Source organism: Neofelis nebulosa, chromosome X (genome assembly GCF_028018385.1).
Source record: "Neofelis nebulosa isolate mNeoNeb1 chromosome X, mNeoNeb1.pri, whole genome shotgun sequence".
In the NCBI taxonomy this organism is placed as follows: Eukaryota; Metazoa; Chordata; class Mammalia; order Carnivora; family Felidae; genus Neofelis; species Neofelis nebulosa.
The window spans coordinates 126571811-126596571 of NC_080800.1; the positions used below are offsets into that span (position 1 = coordinate 126571811).

General features: G+C 53.5%; 1 protein-coding gene across 3 annotated transcripts in view; it reads right to left on the bottom strand.

Annotated features, from left to right (window-relative positions):
• Nucleotides 1-24089, bottom strand: part of PDZD4 (PDZ domain containing 4) — a 32717-nt gene extending 8628 nt beyond the window's left edge. For all 3 annotated transcript variants that reach the window (XM_058712967.1, XM_058712966.1, XM_058712965.1), the window contains exon 1: nucleotides 23982-24089. In XM_058712967.1, coding sequence (XP_058568950.1) covers nucleotides 23982-24041 — 60 coding nt within the window. In that variant the 5' untranslated portion in view covers nucleotides 24042-24089. The remainder of the gene's footprint in view (nucleotides 1-23981) is intronic.
• Between the last annotated feature and the right edge of the window lie 672 nt (nucleotides 24090-24761).

Consider the following 24761-nt stretch of genomic DNA (forward strand, 5'->3'; position numbering starts at 1 on the left):
CCAAATAATTACCTATCTGCTACTTGATTATGTCCTTGTAGATAATAATCTCAGTATTTAGGTCTCCCTCTCCCCAAACTCTCCATAGTCAGAAAATATTTTTTTAATCAGTAGGGTCTAATCATCAAAGAAGCAAAGGTTCATTGCAGAGCATTCGAAAAACACAGAAAATCATAAAGAAGAAAACAAAAACCAGCCAAGAAGGTATTGGTTTGCAACTAATGGTAAGTGTGCGAATGTGGCGGGTACAGCCCTAGAGGCTGCAGGGTCAAGACGGGGCGGCTGAGCGCGCAGGGGAGAGGCCCGCTGCAGGTGTGCATTGGAAAGGTGAGGAAAGGGCCGTCTGGGAAAGCCTGTAGACACAGGGATGGCAGGAACGGCCCTGGAGCCCTTAGCAGAATTGACTGTGAAGCTGCCAGGAAATTTGCAAGCCCCTTGTTAAACACAGCCGTTATCGCCATTTTGATGGACTAATCTTACAACGGAATGAATTATATTACAAGCAAAGGCAGCCAGTACTCCAAGCTCACGACTGTCTAATGATCTTCCCTACCCTTTCCTGTTTGCACTCTCAGGGTTCCTAATGCGTCGCGTGTCTGGAAAGAGGACATCCTATATAATGGCGCGGGACCTCCATCTCTTTCCGTGTTCAGCAACATCACGCTGGTGGCCGTGATGGGAGTACTTGCACCACAGAAATTAGCAACCGCTCCAAAGTGGGGCTTTTTGTTTCGGACGCTTCCCAGCGCCCCAGCGCCCTTAAGTCAAGTGCTTCCCTAAAATGCAACAGGGCTGGGCTGTCCTCGGGATCTCCAAGGGGTAGGTGTCTCCCTGGAACTCCTGGCGCAGAGCCACAAGTGTGCAACAGGATGCTCAGGTGACACTGAGAAATGCAGGAATGTCTTTCTCCCTGGAATCTGTTGGTTTTCCGGCTGCAGCGTTGCTATGGAAACTGGGCCCAGACAGTGGGGAGGGGAATGCGGGGTGGGCTGGGATGTCACGAGGAGGATGGGCACCTGCAGAGATGGGTCATGAGTCATCAGAGTGACGCCTGGGCAGCCCAGCAGCCTTCCCTTTGACCCGCGTGTTCCTTCAGCCTCCTCTCTTTCCCCTTCCTCATGCAGGGTGGGCCCCCAAGCCAATGAAGGTAAGTGGGGCAGAGACAGCCGGTGACAAGTAAGAAATGAGCCCCTCCCACAGGGGGTGAGAGCCACCGGCGGGCTACGGAAGTGTGGGGGATGGGCAGAGTATCTCGGGGGGCAGGCACACAGTGAGGACCCAGTGTTGTGTTAAGACCTCTCCTCGTCCTGCCTTGAGCCCTGCCCTCGTCCTGCCATCTCGAGTTAAAGTCGTGCACACCAGCCTCAACATTGTCCGAAACCAGGCCGGCTTGCCCTCAGATTCCCCTCCTCGGGTCACACGCAAACGTGCACACATGCCAGAGACTGTCCCCACGGAGACACCTGGGACTCACTCCCGCTCCTCCCCTGCTGCCCACACTCCAAGCCCCCGACAGGCGATCCAAAATGGATCAAAGTCCTAAATGGACAAAGCAAAATCGCCTACCTTGGAGGCGAGAGACCAATGTCAATGGTGTTGCAACAGAAAAGCAATTCTTAAGATTACAAAACAGACAAGCAAGAATGGAAAAGACACAAATTTGAACAAAGGACATAAGCACGGTGAAAAGAGAAGATCGGCTGTGAGAAGATCCTTACAAGCATAGAACCGATAAAGGACTATCCTATCTTCTGTAAGGAGATTTCCAACAAAACACAGAAGATTTCCAACAAAACAATAAGAAAATGCAAACAACTCAACAGGAAAACCAACACTCACGGAAGAGGGAGCCCGAAGCAAGCCATAAGCATTTGGGAAGATGCCCCTTCTGGCCGCTGGGGTGTCAGCAGCATCGTGTCACAATGGCCAATGCGGGGAAACAGCCCAAGGATGTGCCGTGGGTAGGATCGATCAAAGAATCGGGCTCGCTCGTGCGTGTGGCGTATGGAAACACTTGTGCTCATTAAGGGTATCAGTAGGAGAAAACGGGCATCAGGATGACAAACCCAAATCTGTCCACAAGGGAAGGAATAGAATGGGGTCAGGGATGGGTGTGCGCAGGCGGCTTCGGACCTGCCTTTTTAGGGGAGAGACGCTGAGGCCAACAGGCCAAAAGCGAGGTCGGACGGCTGTATGCTTTTCTGTACTTGAGAAATATTTCAAATCGGTTGCGTGTGGAGGGGCAGCCGGGGGCAGGGAGGCCTGCTGGGCAGCTCACGATGCCATCACCTACTTGGAGGGCGACACTGGGGGGCTTGGGGCCATGGAGCTTTCTGGGCTGGGTGGCCTGACGGCTGTTACTGCAAATAGCCACAAAGCAGGAATAGAGAGCGGCTCCGGTTTGCCGAAGGGCGACTGTGCCAGGCTGTGTTCAGAGTGCTCGCACAAGCGCGTCGAGTGGGAAGCAGAGGAAGCGGGGGCCCAGTGCCGGGGCATCTCGGGCCACCGTGGAAGAAAGCCCGTCCTTTCTATACAAGCAGCGGTTGGGGGGGACGTGGGAGGTAGGTGCCCATGAGGGTGGCAGGGGTGAGGGCTGGGGGCATGTGAGTGTGGGTGGGTGGGAACGGGCATAGGGGTGTGGGTAGAGCGTGCGTGAGGGTGGCCTTTGTGGGTGGGGAGTGGGAGTGGGTGGTGCGTGTGGGTGGGCGCTAGTGCTCGGTGGTAGGGGGGCGGGTTTTGACCCTGTGTTGAATCCCCTTCTCCTTCCAGAGGGTCTCCTCCTCCCCTCCCTCCCCCGCCATGTCCCTGCTTAAGCTGGGTGAGCCTCTATCATTCGGTCTCCTCCGTCCCCTGCCTCACACATCCTTCTTTCCTCCCCCCTGTTAGCCGCTCATCACTGCCTGGCCCCCTCCTGTCACCCACACCCAGGCAAGGACAGGTGCCAGGTGCATCCATCCCTGGCCGAAGAGTCACACTCGCTGGCAAGCAGACACATGCTGAGGGCGCCACGAAAGGCCCAACGAACACCCCGGGACAAAGAGGAGACTCAGCATGTGGACGTGGCCTGACAGGCCTGTGACTCGACTCCCCACGGGCAGGCGAGACGTCCTCATCCACAGCTCGGAGGGGAAGCCAGGCCCCGAGGGGCCCCACCCGAGCCTCCGAGGTGGCCCTCAGCTCTGCTTCTACGTCTGTCTCTCCCACCAGGCCAGGGAGCCTTCTATCCAGAGGGAATCCACAATTAGGATCATACTGGCGATGTCACTTCCGATCCGGGGAGAGCGGTGCTTGCTGGACACGCTCGTTGTCAGAAAGTCTATTAGAAGATGCTGCCTTCATCAAGTACAAACCTCCCGCCTTTGGAACAATCCAGAAGAAATCCACTTCGTCTTGCAACACCCACACACGCCCGAAGCCCACCTCAACGGCCCCCCTGACTGCCAATCCTGCTGGTGTCACGGTGCGCTCGCAAAGCCAGCGGATCGTCAAGCACTGCCCCTCGGGAGAGCGACTCGGTGCTCCCTGCTTGAGGACTCCGCACACACGGAGCCGGTCCCCACTGCCGAGATGGGCCCAGGCGGGTTGGCCAGAGACCTGCCGCTCCAACCCAACGCTGAGCTGGAAGTCACTCCACTTCCACGGTGGGGAGAGGGGATCGAAGCCTTGGAGGCGCGCCCCGTTGCTCTAATGTGGCCCAGGCGGCCCTCACACTCTCCTGGCACATGGCCCAGTTCCCGTTTACACACTGGGAGAGCACTCGCTGCCCCGGGTCCCCAGACACCAAAGCACCTGGCAAGCCCCGGCTCCACAGGTCCCAAGGGCAGTGGCCCCTCGCAGACCCCACGGCACTAAGGGTTCCCTCATCCTGGCTGACCCTGTCGCCCAGTCACACACTCTGTCTGAATCTCACCTGCTGTTAAAAGGGGAAACTTTCTGGAGAAATTTGTTAATAACTCTAAAGAATCTTGAAAATGTTCATCATTTCCCCTTTGATCCAATAAATCATCTCTAAGTAGTAGATCCTAAATGATAATAACAGCACGTGAATTACAAGGCTGTGCAGAGCAGCATAGTTTTTTGTGTTCCTGTAAAATATACCTAACATAACATTTATCATTTTTACCATTTTAAAGGGTGCACTTCACAGGTGCCTGGGCGGGGGGCAGTCAGTCGGTTAAGCGTCCAACTCTTGACTTTGGCTGAGGTCATGATCTCACAGCTCCTGAGTGCGAGTCCCGCATCGGGCTCTGTGCTGACAGTGTGGAGCCTGCTTGGGATTCTCTCTCTCCCTCTCTCTCTGTGCCCCTCTCCTGCTCTCTCTCTCTCTCTCTCTCTGTCTCTCAAAACTAAATAAACTAAAACAAGTTTTTAGGTATACACTTCAGTGGCACTTAGCTCATTCACATTTTTCTGCAACCACAGCCTGTATCTCGTTCTGGCACATTTTCATCCCCCCGGAAGGTGACCCCCTGCCCCTTGTCTCCACATTCACCCCAGCCCCTACCGCTCTCTTTTCTGTCCACACATAAATGCAAGTGAACAATGTCCTTAGCACGGTTTATAGGTTCCCGCGAGGCTGCAGGAGGCATCGGCACTCCATTCTGTCTACGGCTGAACATTCCCTACTAGTCCCCCAAATGCAGGGACCACATTTCGCTGGCCCGTTCATCCGTCAGCAGACACTGGGTTGTTTCCACTTTGGGGCCACTGCAAACAGTGCTGCCATGCACCCCTGTGTGCGACTTTTCATCTGAGTCCCTGTTTTCAGATCTTTGGGGTGTATGCCTAGGAGTGCAACTGCCGGGCCCTGAGGTCATTCTATACTGAACTTATTGAGGTACCAAAATTCGTTTTAGTGGCAAAACCTTTACAACGATCTTTGGTATGAAGTGTCGACCTCACTGAAGCATACGGCTGCCCTACCGCAGTCTGCCAACAGCAAGCCTGTTTCTCAAAAAAAGATATAAAATGACATGGGAACTCTGAGGCCTATCTTATAAAATATCTGTTTATGGACAAAGGCTGAGAAAGAATATATAAAAACACTGTGCGAGGGAAATCTGAGATTTTTTCCCCCTTTTCCCAAACTGTATAGAACATGCCTATACTGTTTTTGGGGGAAAAAATGCTTATAAACTTCAAAAAAAAAAAATAAATAAAAAGAACGTGGCTGGAAAATTCTCACGATAAAATATTAAGCAAAAAGATCTGCTTAAGGCAGTGTGACCCCAATTCTGGGAGCAAGGGTCTCAGTGAGTAGGAGGCAGCCCAGCTCGGACAGAGGCAGGCTGAGTTTTCACTCGTACGTGCGTATGTGCGAATGGGTTCAACGTTACACGATACTTTCTTTAAAGACTATCAGGAAATTCACAAAAATAGAAAAGCGTTAGCAGTGGTTGTATCTTGGAGATGGATTTACAGGGGATTCTTCTTCTCTCTTTTGTTTTTTATAGTACTTTCTCCGATGAACATCACCTTTATAATCAGAGAGAAAACATACAGAAACAATGTGGCCTGTGATATGTTCCGAGCTTTCCTCAGTTTCCCCCCGGCTCCAGACTCGGTGGCAGGCTCTGGTTTGTGCTCCTGGCTCCTGGACAGCCCGAGCGGGGACTGCAGCCTCCAGGCTCCAGCCCCTTGGGTGCCGATTAAAGGAGAGTGGTGGTAATGAAGTTACATCACACTCCACATCCACACCCGATCCGACGAGGCTCAGGAGACACTCCTTTGTCCCTCTACTGCCTTCATTGCCCTGCCTGGGTGTCCCACAAAAGGAAGAGGTGGCTTCCAGGTGCCTGGAGTCCCAGAGGGAGTGAAGGAGGCCCCGGGGGGCCCTTGGGCTGTGGGCCCAGGTTGGGGGGGATGGATCACAGCCACCCACCCCCTAGACGAAGCGGCCAAGAGGGCCCCACGCCCACCACAGGGGCCACTGGGAAATGGGCTCCGGAAGACAGATGGGCCTGACCACGGGGCTGGCCAGTTAGCCTCAAGAGGCTAACTAGGGGCGGGGGGTGCCTGGGTGGCTCAGTCGGTTGAGCGTCCGACTTCGGCTTAGGTCACAATCTGATGGTTTGTGAGTTCGAGCCCCGCATCGGGCTCTGTGCTGACAGCTCAGAGCCTGAAGCCTGCTTCAGATTCTGTGTCCTTCTCTCGCTGTGCCCCTCCCTCATTCATGCTCTGTCTCTCTTTCTCTCAAGAATAAATAAAACATTTTTGAAAATTAAAAAAAAAGAGGCTAACTAGGGGGACAGGACAGGACTGAGCAGACACCCCCCCCCATTCCCCTGGCCCAGCCCCCTCTGTCTGCTCCTTACTGGCTCCCTCTAAGGTGGGATTTACGGAAGGTGTTCTGTGGGTGACCAAGGTGTGGGTCCCAGTGTCTCAGCAGAAGATGACAGGAGGGCCCTGGGGTTGGGAGAGAGCACTGATTCCGTAAGCACCAGCCAAGAGGCAGGGAGGCAGAGCAGACAGGCCCCCAAGGTCTGCCTTCAGAAGGAGCCCGTGCCCATCCCACCCACAATGCCCACCCCGGCCCCTCAATGCAAGCCAGGTGGCAGGGGTGGGACCCCTCCCCACCAGAGGGTGGACAGGCTTGGGGTAACCAGTCAGGTAGTGGGGTGAGGAGACAAGACGTGACTAGGGCAGGGACCTACCACAACCCAGGCTTTAAAGGAGGGTCGGCATAACCAGTAAAGAAATTGAGTCAGTAACCAAAAATCTCCCAAGAAATCAGAGACCAGGGCCAGATGGCTGTCCAGGGGAATTCTACCAAACATTTAAAGAAGAGTAAACACCTATTCTTTTGAAGCTGTTACAAAAAATAGAAATGGAGGGAAAACTTCCAAACTCATTCTATGAAGCCAGCATTATCTTGATTCCAAAACCAAAGACCCCACTAAAAAGGAGAACTATAGACCAATTTCCCTGATGAACACGTATGCAAAAATCCTCAACAAGATACTAGCCAACCAGATCCAACAACATATTAAAAGAATTATTCACCACAACCAAGTGGGATTTATACCTGGGATGCAGGGCTGGTTCAATATCTGCAAATCAATCAATGTGATTCATCACATCAATAAAAGGACAAGATCATGTGATCTTGATCCTCTCAATAGATGCAGAGAAAGCATTTGACAAAATACAGCATCCTTTCTTCATAAAAACCCTCAAGAAAATAGGGAGAGAATGATCATACCTCGAGATCATAAAAGCCATATACGAAAGACCTATGGCTAATATCTCCTCAATAGGGAAAAAGTGAGAGCTTTCCCCCTAAGGTCAGGAACACCACAGGGATGTCCACTCTCGTCACTGTTATTCAACTATAGTACTAGAAGGCCTAGCCTCAGCAATCAGAAAACACAAAGGAATAAAAAGCATCCAAATCGGCCAGGAGGAATTCAAACTTTCACTCTTCACAGGGGACATGATACTCTGTATGGAAAACCCAAAAGATTCCACCAAAAAAACTGCTAGAACTGATCCATGAATTCAGCAAAGTCACAGGATAGAAAAATCAATGCACAGAAATCAATTGCATTCCTATACACCAATAATGACGCAACAGAAAGAGAAATCAAGGAATTGATCCCATTTACAACTGCACCAAAAACATAAAATACCTAGAAATAAACCTAACCAAAGGTGAAAAATCTATATCCTGAAAACTATAGAAAGCTCATGAAAGAAACTGAAGAAGACACAAAAAAATGGAAAAAGATTCCATGCTCCTGGATAGGAAGAACAAATATTGTTAAAAATGTCAATACTACCCACAGCAATCTACATATTCAATGCAATCCCTATCAAAATAACACCAGCATTCTTCACAGAGCTAGAACACACACTTCTAAACTTTGTATGGAACCAGAAAAGACCCCAAATAGCCAAAGCAATCTTGAAAAAGAAAACCAAAGCTGGAAGCATCACAATCCTGGACTTCAAGCTGTATTACAAAGCTGTAATCATCAAGACAGTATGGTACTGGCATAAGAACACTCAGATCAGTGGAACAGAATAGAGAACCCAGAAATGGACCCACAAACGTATGGCCAACTCATCTTTGACAAAGCAGGAACAAATATCCAATGGAATAAAGACAGTCTCTTCAGCAAGTGGTGCTGGGAAAACTGGACAGCGACGTGCAGAAGAATGAACCTGGACCACTTTCTTACACCAGACACAAAAATAAACTCAAAATGAATGAAAGGCCTCAATGTAAGACAGGAAGCCATCAAAATCCTCGAGGAGAAAGCAGGCAAGAACCTCTTTGACCTGGGCCGCAGCAACTTCTTACTCAACACGTCTCCGGAGGCAAGGGAAACCAAAGCAAAAATGAACTACTGGGACCTCATCAAAATGAAAAGCTTCTGCACAACAAAGGAAACAATCAGCAAAACTAAAAGGCAACTGACAGAATGGGAGATGATATTTGCAAACGACATATCAGATAAAGGGTTAGTATCCAAAATCTATAAAGAACTTATCAAACTCAACACCCAAAAAACAAAGAATCCAATGAAGAAATGGGCAAAAGACATGAATAGACACTTCTCCAAAGAAGACATCCAGATGGCCGACACATGAAAAAATGCTCAACATCACTCATCATCAGGGAAATACACATCAAAACCACCAGGAGATACCCCCTGACACCTGTCAGAATGGCTAACATTGACAACTCAGGCAACAACAGATGTTGGCAAGGATGAGGAGAAAGGGGATCTCTTTTGCATTGTTGGTGGGAATGCAAGCTGGTGCAGCCACTCTGGAAAACAGTATGGAGGTTCCTCAAAAAACTAAAAATAGAACTACCCTACGACCCAGCAATTGCACTACTAGGCATTTATCCAATGGATACAGGTGTGCTGTTTCGAAGAGACACATGCACCCCCATGTTTATAGCAACACTATCAACAATAGCCAAAGTACGGAAAGAGCCTAAATGTCCATCGATGGATGAATGGATAAAGAAGATGTGGTCTATATAGACAAGGGAGTATTACTCGGCAATCAAAAAGAATGAAATCTTGCCATTTGCAACTACGTGGATGGAACTGGAGGGTATTATGCTAAGTGAAACTAGTCAGTCAGAGAAAGACAAATATCATATGACTTTACTCATATGAGGACTTTAAGAGACAAAGCAGACGAACATAAGGGAAGGGAAACAAATAATATAAAAACATGGAGGGGACAAAACACAAGAGACTATTAAAAATAGAGAACAAACTGGGGCGCCTGGGTGGCTCAGTCGTTTAAGTGGCCGACCTCAGATCATGATCTCGTGGTCCGTGAGTTCGAGCCCTGCGTCAGGCTCTGTGCTGACAGCTCAGAGCCCGGAGCCTGTTTCAGATTCTGTGTCTCCCTCTCTCTGACCCTCTCCCGTTCATGCTCTGTCTCTCCCTGTCTCAAAAATAAATAAAACTTTAAAAAAAAAATAGAGAACAAATTGAGGGTTTGCTGGAGAGATCATGGGTGTGGGGATGGGCTTATTGGGCAAGGGGCATTAAGGAGGACACTTGTTGAGATGAGCACTGGGTGTTACATGTAGGGCATGCATCACTGGATGCTACTCCTGAAATCATTATTGCACTATATGCTACCTTGGTTGTAAATTAAAAAGTAAATAAATAAAATAAAAATAAAGGAGAGTCAGGAGGGAGTTTTGGTGGGGGTGGGAAGAACTTTCTGGCAATCAGGGGTGTTGGGAGTGAGCAAGGAAGGGGAGTGGGGCGTCAGAGGCTGTATGGAGGTGGGTCTGGGCGACTGGGCCACTGCCCACTGCATTCTCTCGTTCCCAGGGGGCTGAAGACAAGGGACTCCAGGCCCAAACCTGCGCTGTCTCCAAGTGGCTTCTCCAGGAAGCAGAGGGACAGCGGAGAAGGGGCCCAGGCAGCAGGGAGGGCTCCCCTCTGCCCCAGGGCACCCTTCCAGAAGCTGACTGCTTCAGGCTGTGGGAAGACGTTGGGAGGGGAAGGGGGCAAAGCGCATGTCAGGAGCTCCGTGGCAGACAGCCCAGGAGATGAGCTCAGCACAGGGTTATGGGTGCACAAATGACCCTCTGTGTCCTCAGTCAGCTGGGAACCACTGGAAGGAAGAGGGCATGTGTTCCCGAGCGCGGCAGGCCCACAGCCTTCCCCAGACTAACACTCATCAGAACACTGGGAGGACTGGAAGAACAGCCATGAATGAGACAGACGTGATCCCTTGGGGCAGGGGAGGCTGGTGCCCCAGGGCAGAACCCAGGCAAGAAACCAGCAATCGGGCTGCATAACTCATCCCACTGAGTTATGTGGGAGAAACTGCTGAAGTGGGGACGGTCTCCCTGGGGATACTGGCACAAGACCTGAATGATGACAAGGAGGCGGCCACGGGAGGGACTTTGAAGAACATTCCAGGCATCACTAAGCCCTTGGTGCTCCCAGAGAATAACGCGCACACACAGGAGAGGCCGGCCATGGCCATGGCCTCCGTGAGGAGCACGGAGCAGGGGACCAAGTGGCGGCAGGGGAAAGACCAGCAGGCAACCACAGTGGCCCAGACCAGAGATAACGATAGCTTGGCCTGACATGGAGGTGGCAGTGGAGATGGGGACTGCCAGGACCTGCTGCTGGGCTCGGGACAAGGGACAGGGTGGGAGGAAGGACACCCAGCAAGCACAAGAGAGAGTGCCTGACATCACCCATCATCAGGAAAGGGCATATCTAGAGCATACAGCCTCACCCGCCCCACTAGGGGTAGGTGGAATTAAAAAATGGAAAAGAGGGGCGCCTGGCTGGCCCAGTCGGAAGAGCATGCGACTCTTGATCTCGGGGTCATGAGTTCGAGTGCCACATTGGATGTGGAGATTACTTTAAAAAAATTAAAAAATAAGATCTAAAAAAACAATGGAAAAGAAATGTTGATGAGGATGTGGAGAAATGAAACTCTCACACATTGCTTGTGGGAATGTAAAATGGGGCAGTGCATGTGGAAAAGTCTAGAGTTACCATATGACCCAGCAATCCCACAAGAATGGAAAACAGGCATCCAAACAAAAACTCGTACACAAATGTTCAGAGCAGCACTATTCATAATCACCAAAATTTGGAAGCACCCTAAATGTCTACCAACAGATGGATAAACACAGTGCAGTAACACCCACACAAGCGGGTCATTCGACCACATAAAGGGATGAAGTCCTGATACCTGCTACGACATGGATGGGAACAGTCCAGTGAGGGGAACAAAGGGAGAGGCACAAAAGGGCACATACTGTATGATTCCAGATGAGTGGAAATCACACTCATCTGCACAAAGCAGATGAGTGGTTGCAGGGGGCTCGGGGAGGGGAGAATGGGAGTGCCTGTTTCATGGGTATGAAGTTCCCACGGTGGACGTGTTCTGGAAATAAACAGTGGGGATGGTTGCACAACACTGTGAATGTATACATGGCACTCACGGTAAATCTTATGTCATATTTTTTTCCACAATAAAAATATAAGACTGCCGCCTAGATCCACAGAGGCCACAGAAGTGAGGACCCCTGGGGAGGATGCAGGGATTGGTGTAAACACAGGAGGTGGGCATGTTTTACTAATGGAAAATTTTCGTCTCTGATGTGAAGCTCCTGAAACATGCAGACATCCCCATTGCCCCATTCCACCTACATGTGTCCCAAACCCAAGCCACCAAACCGGTTGTCATGTGACCACTGTTAACGAATTCAACTAGGGAATGTTCTTGATTTAAAATGAGACGGGGCGCCTGGCTGGCGCAGTCGGTAGAGGATGTGACTCCTGATCTCAGAGTTGTGGGTTCGAGCCCTACATTGGGCCCAGACATTACTTAAAAATAAAAAAGAATTTAATAAAATAAAATAAAACCATGAGATGGAGGAGACCACGAGGGATTGAACCTAGACAAGGGAAGAGGCCCATGGAGGACCATGAGCGGGTGGAGAGAGACCCAGAGTTTACGGGTCAGCCAGAGAGGAGGGGGGAATCAGAGCAGGACAGAACGACGAGGAGGAAAGGACTGACCGTTGGCATTTGCATTTGTTAAGAGGTGGACCGCCGCAGAGGGGGGTACCCAGCTGGCTGGGGAGTGGGGGTGGGGGGCGAAGCTCGGCCCGTAGAGACTCAGCCTTTGGAAACTTTTGCAAAGAATGGGATGGGAGTGGCCGGGGGCTGCGGGAGAACGCTGCCTTTGCATTTTACCAGGCGAGACACCGGAGCGGTCTGAACGCCCACGGGAGGTTCGCACGGGGGAAACTTCCTGCCCAGGACGGCGGGGTGGGGGTGGGGGGAAAGACTGCGGGGACCGGACCTCGAGAAGGGGTGGGGGCCGCCGGGAGTAGGCAAGGAGGCCACGGGGGCGGGCGAGGGCTGCGCGGGAAGCGGGCCGACCGATCGGCCGCCGCAGGGCATGGGGGGGGGGGGGGGGCGCGCGCGCGCGCGCGGGGGGGGAGGGCTCAGCCCCGCCCCGCCCCCGGCTGCGACGCCCCGGGCGGCGGAGGACGGGGCCCAGGCGCGCTCGCCCCGCCCCCCGGGCGCGGAGCCGCAGACAAAGAGGGCGGCGGTGGCGGTGGCGGTGGCGGGCCCGCGGGGAGGGTGGCACGCTCGCCTCCCGCGCGGGCCGCGGGTCCTCCGACACCCCGACCCCCCCACCCACAGCCGGAGCCAGTCCCCAGGCCCTGACCTAGGGAGCCTGGCGCAGCGGTGCGGGGGCTCGCGGTGGGGGGTTCCTCGCCATATCCCAAGTGCTGGGATCCGACATCTCTGGGCAAGGCGAGGAGGAGGCAGGAGGGCGGAGGGGGCTGAGAAAGGAGCGCTGGCCTGTGTGTCCGGCGGGGCCTGCGACCCCCGCGAGGCCTGCGAAAGGCCCCTCCCACTCTTGGTAACGCGGGGAGTAGGGGGTTAACTACATAAATTTCTAGTGGGGCCGTAGGCTGCTACGTGAGGACTCCGCCAACCCCACCTGCGGATTAAGAAATGGGCCAGGGGGGAGCAGAAGCCGGAAGTTGCCCCCTGCCCTGGGGCCCTGAGTCCTGATCAATGGTTCTAGGTTGGCTGACCCGAGTGCCCAAGGGTATACCCTGGGTGTACCTGTGTCTCTGGCTTCCCGGGCCCAGAGAAGTGTCACGGGGACCCCCACACCGAGCTCCACACAAAGCGTGGGGGGGGGGGGCGGGAAGAGAAGCCAGAGAAAGGAGGCCTGAGCCAAGGGCAGGCTGTCTGCACACTTCTCTTTTCAATGGCCCAGCACAAGTCCTCGTTCCTATTTTCCCAACTCTGGAGTTTGAAATTTGTCAATCCACAGGACCCTCGCAACATCTGACAGCGGATTCCTGCATTCCCTTCAGGCAGCTGGCCCCCAGAGTGCACACTGTGACACCTGCTCTCTCCTTTCTACACACACGTTTTGCAAAGGAGGTGCCAACACCAATGCTCCCATTCCAGGAGAAACCACAACACCCTTAATATGCTCATGGATTTAGCACGACCCAATCATCAGCTGCTCCCACATCTCTCCAATTGTACCACTAATGCCTTTAAAGCTTGTTTTTCTTTCTGGACCCAGGATCCAATCAAGGCCACACACGTTACATTTGGTTGTTGTGTGTCTAGTATCTTTTAATCCAGAACAATCTATCCACTCTGTGTTGTTGTTGTTGTTTTAATTTCATGACATTGACCTCTTGGAAGAGTGCAGGGCAGCTGCCTTGCACAAAGCCCCAGAGTCTGGATCTGCCCTCGTTACATTCAGCTTAACTGCTTTGACAAAGTGCTGGGTTCTACCCCCTCCCCACCAACAGCATCAGGAGGTACTGGATCAGGCTGTCCTATTGTTGGGGAGGCTTGATTTAGTTTAATCACGTGGTCAAGGTCGTGGCTGCCAGTTCTCTCCTTTTCCCTTCCAAATTTACAAGAAACCTGGGGTAATGCCTTGAGACCCTACGACTATCTTGTTCCCTGACCACCTTTATGTAATGGTTTCACCATCCAAGGATGATCCTTGCCTAAACGAATTGCATCAGTGGCTGAAAAAAAAAAGGCCTTAGTTTGTATTCCAACGGGGACACGGCATTACGCTCCATCATGATGTCAGTGGCCCAGCAACTAGCAGGCCCCCGGTCGTGGCTGCCTGGACAAACCATGACAGCCAACCCCATAATCGTGCCCACCCCTTCTTGCCCAGGGGCAGGAGAAAGAAAGAAAAGGAAGCATGGGTGGGGGCTTCCTCCCAGAAGCCTTCATAGTTTGGTAGTTCGGTGTACGTGTGGGTGTCCACGTCAGCTGTCTGCACGTTGGTAAGGGTGGATGGGAGAGGAGGATTGGTTAGTTGCACCCAGCACAGAAAAGTAGACGATGTCCCTGGGGACCTCAGTTGGGCAATGACCCCTGGGAATTGGTTTGGTAGGTCTAAGGTGATGCCCTGCCTCTTGTTTATAACAATCACATTGTAAGGTGGCGCTGGTGTGATTCAGGGCCTCACTGATTTACCCCATTTCTTCCGGAAGTCCTTGCTACTTGCTGTGGTCGGTCCAAGCACCAGCAGCATGGACATCGCCTGAGCACCTGTGAGAAACGCGGAATCTCAGGCCCCAGACCTGTTTAATCAGAGTCTGCATTTCAACAAGGGCCTTGCGGTGGCGTTGCACTGGCCCAGGACGCCCTCTCGAGGAACCGGTAAGGATGCGCGCGCACACCTGAATGGGGTTCAAACACCAGGTAGATGGTTCAAAGGGTCTCTCCTTCCCTCTCACCCCTTCCCACCCGAAAGCTGCTGAGCAGATGGGTGGTGGCCACCCAGGGTCTGCTGTAATCTGACCATCGGCCCTGGCTCCTGTGCCCTTCTAGCTGCGAGCAGGCCTCTCGGGTGCTGGGAAGGGAGGATACCCCATGCAGCCTGTGTGAAAACACGAAGCAATTCCTGAGGTCATCGTCAAGATCAAGCTTTGGGTGTAAGCTCACCACAACTGAAAACATCCACCCACCCACCTCTGGGCTCACCTGACTGGTCCAAGGGCATGATCCAAGTCTAGCAGTAATCGAAAGGATATTCTTTATGAGGTGCCCTTCATTTCCACTGCTCACAGCAAGCAAGAGGCAGATTGCACTACAAAGAGGGGACATGCCTGCCACAGCCCAAAACCAGCCCCTGAGCCCCAGCTTCTCAGTTTTCTCCTTTGGCTCCTAACTCGTCTCATGCCTTACACTTCTTCACAACTCAGGGCTCCTCTTCCTGTGTCCCCCCGCCTTCTTTCCCATTAGAGAAACCCCAATTAGAAAATAATAGTGAACATTCTTCTGTCACTGGACATTAACAGTGTCATGTCCATGAGTGAGGCTGTCTCCATCCAGCTGCCTTCACCACCAACCGAATGGCCTGATGGCAACAATTCCAACCCGGGCCAAATGAGATCCCAGGGGAACTGGTGCAGCTCAGCAAAGGTGGGTGATGTCCCCACGGCAATGACCTTGGGAGGCGGGAACTCTTTATTCCCACATGGCCTGTTCTTCCCTGGTGGGGACCCTAAAGTAGAAGGAAGGAAAGACCCGCCCACCCCCACCGGGTGCCCCTGCTGGGCTAAGTGCTTTTTCCTTTGGTGAGTGTGTGTTACCCGCATTTCTTGTTTTTAAAGCTTTACTGAGGTGTCCTTGCCATATGATGAAATGCACATATTTGGAGCATACAGTTTAAAGTTTTGTAAACATACACTCACGAAACCATCATCACAATCAAGACAGTGACCATTTCCATCATGCTGAAGTGTCCTCGTGTCCCTTTGTCATCCCTCCCTTCTGCCCATCCCTGCAAATGCTGATGTGCTTTCTGTAACTGCAGATTAGTTTGCATTTTCTAGGATTTTCCATCAACGGCTCAGACAGTCCTTGGAACTGAGGGAAGGAAGGAAGACAGGAAAGGCATTTAAAGATTTTGAGACAGGGGTGCCCGGGTGGCTGTTGGTTAAGCATTGGCTTTGGCTCGGGTCACGACCTCACAGTTCATGAGTATGAACCTCGCATCGGGTTCTGTGCTGTCGGCACAGAGCCTGCCTGGGAGCCTCTCTTTTCCTCTCTCTCTGCCCCTCCCCCACTCACACTGTCTCTGTCCCTCTCTAAATAAATAAATAAGCTTGGGGCGCCTGGGTGGCGCAGTCGGTTAAGCGTCCGACTTCAGCCAGGTCACGATCTCGCGGTCCGTGAGTTCGAGCCCCGCGTCAGGCTCTGGGCTGATGGCTCGGAGCCTGGAGCCTGTTTCCGATTCTGTGTCTCCCTCTCTCTCTGCCCCTCCCCCGTTCATGCTCTGTCTCTCTCTGTCCCAAAAAAAAAAAAAAAAAAAAAAAAAAAATTAAAAAAAATAAATAAATAAGCTTTAAAATATATATATATAAATACATAAACATTTAAATATACGTGTAAATATATAATAAAACATTTGAGACAATGGTAAAACATGGTGACGCTATGCAGATCATGGCTGTTGGACTTCAATGCCCCGTTCACGGACTGCACAATTATTCCCAGAGGGCCCACTCCAGGACAGGCGGTGTGCAAGGACACAGCCCAGTCGGGATCACAGGACGCCCCCACTCAAGGGGGAGGGAGCATGTCAGGGCGAGGAGAGCCGCCGTGCAGGGTGGAGGAAGATGGAAAGAGGGGACAGGCGTGAGCCCACTGCCCTCCCCATGGCCCCCGCAGCCCCGTGGGCCCTTCTCTCCCCCAACCGTCGCCTCTTGCTCGTGGCCAGCCTCTCCCCTTGTGAAAAGGCCCGGGGGTAGGGAGAGAGGGGTCTGTGGATCCTCAGCACACAGAACGGTGGCTGGCTCAGCAAGCAGGTGCTGGAGGAAAGACCTTCAGGCTGGTGTTTGACGTCTCTGAATGTGGACAGAGGGCGGAAGGTGGTGGTGGTGAGGCACTGGGCCCCCAGACTGAGAGAAGAGTGGAGCTGTGGCCAGGCCTGGCAGGGAGTGGGCGGAGTAGGCCGGGAAGCCAGTTTCCTTTGTCACAGAGGGTCTCCTATGCACCTGCCAGCAAGACGGTGATGGTGGCAGGGGGCGGGGGAACCAAGGTATGGAAGACTGGGGTGACAGGGGCGGGGGGGGGGGGGGGGGCGGGGCGACAAAGATGGGCTTGATTAGATCCCTGACAAAGCAGTCCAGGTGCCAGAGGGCAGGACGCAGGCCCCCAGCAGGAAGGGCTCCAGGAAGGGCTCTCAGAAGGCACTGTGTGCCTTGGTGCTGATGCTCTCCCTCCCCACCTTCCACCGTCTGCAACCTGGATCCTTCCTCTTCCTAACTCAAGGGGCAAGACCGCAGGATCTTTCTACATTTTCAAGCTTGTCAGTACGTCGCATCCCCGCCCCCACCCCCGCCCGCACCCCAACACCCCTGCTCGGTTAAGTGGAAGACAAGAAGATGACAGAAATAGAAGTAGGGCTCTGACATGCCACATTTAGTGCGTTTGTGGCAGGTGCTTGTGGCTGGTGCTCGTGGCCGGTGCTCATGGCAGGCCACAGCGGTAGAATAAGGGGCCCGAGCAGTGAGCATCTCAATAGCCACTGCAAAAGCATTTGACAAAATCTAACAACTCTTCATGATAAAAACACTCAAACTAGGAATAAAAGGGAACCTCCTTGACTTGATAAAGAGCATCTGTGAAAGACCTACAGCTAATTTTATACTCACTGGTGAAAGACTGGAAGCTTCTCCTGTTAGATCAGGAGCAAGGCAAGGATGTCTGCTCTCACCAGTCTATTCAATATGGTACTCGAGATCCTAGCCAGAGCAAAGAGGCAAGAAAGAAATAAAAGGCATCCAGATTGGAAAGGCAGATGTAAAACTATCTCTATTTGCCCATGACATAATCCTACATATAGAAAATCCTGAAGAATCCACTAAAAAACAATTAGAGCTAATAAATGAATTCAGTAAGGTTGCAGAATACAGGATCAATATCTAAAAATCAACTGTATTTCGATACAGTGCCAGTGAGAACAATGAAAAAGAAATTAAGAAAACAATTCCAGGGGCGCCCGGGTGGCTCAATCGGTTAAGCGTCCGACTTCAGCTCAGGTCATGATCTCACGGTTCGTGGGTTCGAGCCCCGCATCGGGCTCTGTGCTGACAGCTAGGAGCCTGGAGCCTGTTTCGAATTCTGTGTCTCCCTCTCTCTCTCTGCCCCTCCCCCACTCGCACTCTGTCTCAAAAATAAATAAACATTGGGGCACCTGGGTGGCTCAGTCGGTTAAGCGGCCGACTTCAGCTCAGGTCAGGATCTCACGGTCTGTGAGTTCGAGCCCCGCGTCGTGCTCTGTGCTGACCGCTCAGAGCCTGGAGCCTGTTTCCGATTCTGTGTCTCCCTCTCTCTCTGACCCTCCCCTGCTCATGCTCTGTCTCTCTCTGTCTCAAAAATAAATAAATGTTAAAAAAATAAATAAATAAATAAATAAATAAACATTAAAAAAAATTTTTTTAATATAAATAAATAAATAAAACAATTCCAGGGGTGCCTGGCTTGAGTCAGTCAGAAGAGCGTGCCTTGGTCTCGAGATTGTGAGTCTGAGTCCCATGTTGGGTGGAGAGACTACTAAAAAAGAAAAACAAACTTAAAAAAAAGAAAGAAAAAGAAAACAATTCTACTTATAAAAGCATCACAAAGAATAAAATACTCAGGAATAAATGTAACAAAAGTGTAAGACACTGTTTAAAGAAACTGAAGAACCAGGGCAGCTGGGTAGCTCAGTTGGTTGAAGGGGTTGAGCAAAGGGCTCTTGATTTCAGCTCAGGTCGTGATCTCGAAATTCGTGAGACTGAGCCCAGTTTGGGAACACGTCGGGCTCTGTGCTGACAGCGCAGAGCCTGCTAGGGATTCTCTCTCTCCCTCTCTCTCTACCCCTCCCTTGCTCATGTTTTCCCCCTCTCTCTCAAAATAAACAAACATTAAAAAAAAAAGAAAGAAACTGAAGACCCACGTGGAAAGACATCCCATGTTCATGGGTCATACTCCACCCACAATTGATCTACAAATTCAATTCCGCTGGCCTCTTTTCAGAACGCGGCAAGCTGATCCTAAAATTCATATACAAACTGAAGGGACCCAGAACAATCAGAACAGTCTTGAAGGGTACAAAAATGGAGGACTCACACTTGCTGAATTTAAAATTTACTTACAAGGCCAGAGAAAAAGCAGCGTGGCACTGGCATGAAGGCAGACATTTCTCCAGAAAAAATCTCTAAGTGGCCAACAGCGCACGAAAAGATACTTCACATCACTTAGACATCAGGAAATGCAAATCAAACCCACAGTGATACCACCGCACAGACAGTAGGATGGTGATAATCAGATGCACGTGTTGGGGGAATGTGGAGAAACTGGAACCCTCTCCCACTCCTGCAGGAATGTAAAATGGCTTGTCCCTGCTGAAGAGTTCCACAGCTCCTCAAAAAATTAAACAGAATTACCATCCGACCCAGCAACTCCATTTCAGGGTATAGACCTGAAAGAATTAAAAGCAGGGACTCGGGGCGCCCAGCTGGCTCAGTCGGTAGGAGCGTGCAACTCTTGATCTTGGGGTTGTGGGTTTGAGGCCTACGTTGGATATAGAGATTACTTAAAATCTTTTTTTTTAAAGAGTAGACCCCAGGGAGGCCGCCCGCAGAGTCCATCCTAATGACCACCACTCCAGCCAGCAGCACCGCTTGCTAGAAGACAGTGGTCCAGTACCTCTGTGCTCTCTTTTTTTTAACATTTGTTTATTGATTGATTGATTTTTGAGAGAGAGAGAGAGAGAGAGAGAGAGAATGGGGAAGGAGCAGAGAGACAGGGAGACACAGAATCCCAAGCAGGCTCCAAGCCGCTAGCGCAGAGACTGACGTGGGTCTTCAACTCCGAAACCCGAGCTGAAGTCGGACCAAAAATTAAACTTTTTAAAAAATGAAATAACGGGCAACCGGGTGGCTCTGTCCGTGAAGCGTCCGACTCCGGATTGTGGCTCAGGTCACGATCTCGTGGTTTTTGAGTTCAAGCCCGGCATCGGGCTCTGTGCTGACAGTGCAGAACCTGCTTGTGATTCTGTCTCTCCCTCTTTCTCTTCCCCTGCCCTCCCCTCTCTCTCAAAATAAATAAACTTAAAATAAAAGCAGGGACTCAAACAGATATTTGCACACCCATGTTCACAGCGGCATTACTCACAATAGTGAAAAGGTGGAAGCAACCGCAATGTACATCAATGGATGAACAGATAAATATTATTTGCTACAGTCACACTGTCATGTTATTCAGCAGTAAAAAGAGATTTAGGGAGCGCCTGGCTGGTTTGGTCAGAAGCATGTGTGACTCTTGATGTCAGGTCATGCGTTCAAGCCCCACGTTGGGTGTAGATATTACTAAAAATAAAAATAATAATAATAATAATAATAATAATAATAATAATAAACGTAAAAACAGAAATTTAGTACTTATTTGGGCTACAATATAAATGAACCTTGAAAACATGGTAGGGGCACTCTTGATCTCGGGGTTGTGAGTTTCAGCCCTATATTGGGGGTAGAGAGCACTTAAAAAATATTTTTTTAACAGAAAACATGATAAATCTAAGAAGCCACACACATAAACAATCAAAGACTGTATGTGTATGGTTCGTATGGTTCAAAGTAGATTCGTGGTTGCCAGGGGCTGGGAGGCGTTGGGTTAAATGCATATATGACTGCTTAAGAAGACGGGGTTTCTGGGGCACCTGGCTGGCTCAGGTGGTTGAGCGTCGGACTCTTCATTTCGGCTCAGGTCAGGATCTCATGGGATCGGGTCAGATCTCGTGGGATCAAGCCCTGTGTTGGGCTCCACGCCATTAGCCCTTAGGATTCTCCCCACCCCCCCTGTTTCAAAATCAATAAACTTAAAAAAAAAAAGAAAAGGACGAAGAAAGAAGAAGACAGGGTTTCTTTTTAAGGCGAGGACAATGTTCCGGAATGAGGTAGTGGGGACAGTTGCACAGCTCTCTGAACATAGTAAAAACCGCCGACTGCACCTATTACCAGGGTATGTGAATTATACCTCAATAAAGCTGTCGTCTGTTCTGTGCATGTGAGCCATCAGGAGCAAAGAACCTGGAACTCAAGGCTAGGACAGAGACTTGGGGTTCTTGACGGGGTGGCAGAGGTATGCACGTATGTGCATTTCCCTGGGCTGCACCGTGTCCCCAGTGGGGTCCCTTAGTCTCATACGGTGCAGAGGCCACAGACAGACACAGCCTGGACAGGGAGAAGTGCCACTGACACTAGAGGAGCACCCATGTCTACAGGCAAGGGGTCCGGCTGGTCTTTGGGGACAAAAGTTCCTTTCTGCTCTGAGAAAAAGATCAACTGGGCCAGGGAACGCTCTCCCTGCTGTGCCTGGGGCTCCAGCCCCGAGAAATGGGGTCTTGTGGGACAACGAATGGTTTTCCCTGTTTTCCAGATCCTTTGTATTCAATCCTCTTTTGTCTCCTCTTTATTTTTTTTAATTAAAAAATTTTTTTAATGTTTAGTTTCGAGAGACAGACTGAGCAGGCAAGGGGCAGAGAGAGAGGGAGACACAGAATCTGAAACAGGCTCTAGGCTCTGAGCTGTCCCCAAAGAGCCCTATGTGAGGCTTGAACTCACAAACAGCGAGATCATGACCTGAGCCTAAAACTGACTGAGCCACCCAGGTGTCCCGAGTTTTTTAAAAAAAATTTAAGTTTATTTATTTATTTATTCTGAGACAGAGAGAGAAAAAGAGCGAGCGCAGGGGAGCAGCAGAGAGACAGAGAGAGAATCCCAAGCAGGCTCTGCACTGTCAGCACAGAGCCTGACGTGGGGCTGGAACCCAAGAACGGTGAGATCATGACCTGAGCCCAAACCAAGAGTTGGGTGTTTAACCTGAGTGAGCTGCCCAGGTGCCCCAAAACTACATCCAGCCTCTGACTCGGTCCAAATTTCTTCAAGAGTTTTAAAAGGGATCAGTGTCCCCAGAGACTGGTCTGTGATGGCTGCAGCTCAGACTAGGAAATTGCAGAGGACACCTGGCACGACGGGCTCTCCTCCTGGGGGTCTACTTGCCCCGGGGGCCTCTCTCTCAAGGAAAGCTTGGCTCTGAACTTTGCTGCACAGGTTCACCCCAAGCGCTCCTCCGACATGGAGCCTCCCCTGAAGGCAGTCCCAGCCTCAACTGTGGCAGCCTCCCCCCAAGTGCCAGGGGGAGCCCGAAGGGTCACCTCCGTGTCCCCTCTCAACCACGGCTCATTTCACGCCTGTCACGCTGCGCAGATGGCCCTCGGCTTTCCACGAACCCCCATGAGGTCGGCCTTAAATGAAGTACTACATCAATCCCTCTCTGAGGAAGTGAAGAGCCCACAGCCTTGGGGTCGCTTGCCTTTCGGTGGAATGACTGCAAGAAAGGAAGCAGTGAGGGTGGGATCCCACGGTGTCACCGACCAACCAGTGCTGCCCAACCTTTCGCCGGCAGCCCCGGCGCCCCACCACTGGGATTCCAAGGGACTGCCTTTCGGTCCGGGCCCGAGTTATTACCGAAGCCGATTCCACGAGCGGGTAATGACAATGGCCGAGCAAGATTTCCAAACAGCGGGAACACGACGAGAGGAAACAGCCCGGGGCGGATGGCGAGAAAGGAAGAAAGAAGGCGAAGGGCGGCGAGCGGGAAAAGCGGAGGGCGGCGCGCGCCCCGGGAGACAGGGCCTGAGACACTGAATGAGTGGCGTGGCCAGGACCGAGCAAGGTTCCCCGTCCCGCCCCCTCCCGCTCGCAGTGGCCAGAACTAGGCTCACAGCACTAAAGCTGGGCTCCCGCGGCAGCCCCCATCTCCCCCCCCCAACCGCTCCCCACCGATGCTTACAGCAGCTCCCCCTATTCCTCTCAAGAGACCCCATTCCCGCGTTCAACACCGCGCGGACGAGCACCCGCTCCCGAGTCCTGACCGGTAAAGCCGGAGTTGAAGTGCATACCTGTCTGCGCCGGGTCTGCCCCTGGGTCCCGACTCCCTCCGACCTTGAACTCCCTCCACTCAGCCCCGGGGCGTGCGTCTCAGGCCCCTCCATCCGGGACATTCCCCTAGACACCCCTCTGAGCGCACACAGAAAGTACACACGCGCGGGGCCGCAGGAGCCTCCGCGCACACACAGACGGGGCACAGGCACGCACTCACGAAGTCACGCCACGCACAGGCAAGGAAACCCCGCTCCGGGCCACCTGGCTGGGCTCGGGTTCCGAGCCCGCGGCCGGGCGTATCCCCTCCCTCCTCGCCGAGCACCTGCCGGTCCACGCCCCCCGCCCCCGCCCCCGCCCGCGACTCGGGGCCCGAGGCCCCGCAGGGCAAAGAGCCAGCCGGGCACCGCCGCCCGCACAGGGCGCACCCCGCGCTGAGCCCGCGGCACCCCGGGCCTGGGAACCCACCATTTGGGCCGGGCCGGGCCGGGCCGGAGAGTGAGCGCCGGGCTAAGCACCCAGACCGCCCACGGGCTCCTGCTCCGCTGGGCCGCGGGGACCTGAATTCGGCCGCCCCCCGCGCCGCGGGTGCCCGGCTCCCTCCTCCGCCCTGGGGCCAGCGGGGCCAGCGTGTGTCGGGAACGGAGCCCGTTGCTATGCAACCTCCATCCCGCGCCGGCGCCGGCGGCATCGCGCCTCCGGGCTCCCGGGCCCGGGGGTGCAGGCGCGCCGGACCCGGGGCCGAGCCCCACTTCCCGAACCGGGCCGAGCCGGATCCAGGGCTCACGTCCCCTCTGGGCGCCCGAAGGATGCGCCCTGCACCCCATCCCCACGCAGCTCTCCCCCCCCACCCCCATCTGTGACCGGTTCCCACGGAGCGCCAACACCCAGCAGCCCCCGAAACTGAGGGCGGGAATGGCTCCCTACCTCTTCCTCTCCGAGCCCTCCAGCCCCAGCCAGGTCTGTGGCCAGCTTCTTCCCCAGGTGGCGCCCACGCCCCCCCGCCCCAGCGGCCCCGCCGCCCTACCTGAAGCATCACTTTGTACTGCTCCTCCGGTTTCTGAACCACGCACATATTACATCCCATGGTGCTGGCCGGCGGGGGAAGGAGGGCGGGAACGGGAAAACGCCTTTCACTGGCCGGAGTGCGGGACCTCGGGTCCCGGGCCGGGGCCGGGGGCCATACCCTAGCGCAGGGGGCGGGCCGCCTAGCGGGGGAGGGGAGGACGGCCCGAGGGAGGGGCGGCTCCACGCCCCTCGGGTTAACTGGGCTGGCTGAGGCCGGGCGCGGGCATGCTCCCTCGCACCCGGCCAGGAGAAAAAGGGCAGCGGGGGATGGGCGGGCGCGCCGGGCGTTGCTGGGCGACGGCCCCCCAGGAGGCGCGGGGGCGCGCCGGGCCGCCGGGGGCCGTCAGGGGCCGTGGGCCGCGCGCCTCCCCGCCCGCGGGGCCCGCCGCTGCCGCTGCCGCTGCCGCTGCCGCCTCCGGCTCCCACCCATGGCCACCGGCCCCGGGAGCCCGGCCCTCGCGCTCGGCGCCGCGGCCCGGCCCGCCGACTGGGGGACGGCGGCGCGGCGGCGGTCCCCGCCCGCGGCCAGGCCCGCGCCCACGCTCCCGCCTCGCCCGGCCGCGCTCACGGCGCTCCCGGCGCCCGCTCTCTGGCCCGCAGTCGGCCCCGCAGCCTCCAGCTCCCGCCCGGGACGACGGGCACGCGCGCGCGCCCGCGGCGGCGGCGGCGGCGGAGGTGGGGGGGAGGGGCGCGGGGACGGGGCGCACGCGCGCGGGGGAGGGGAGCTGGGCGGGGTGGA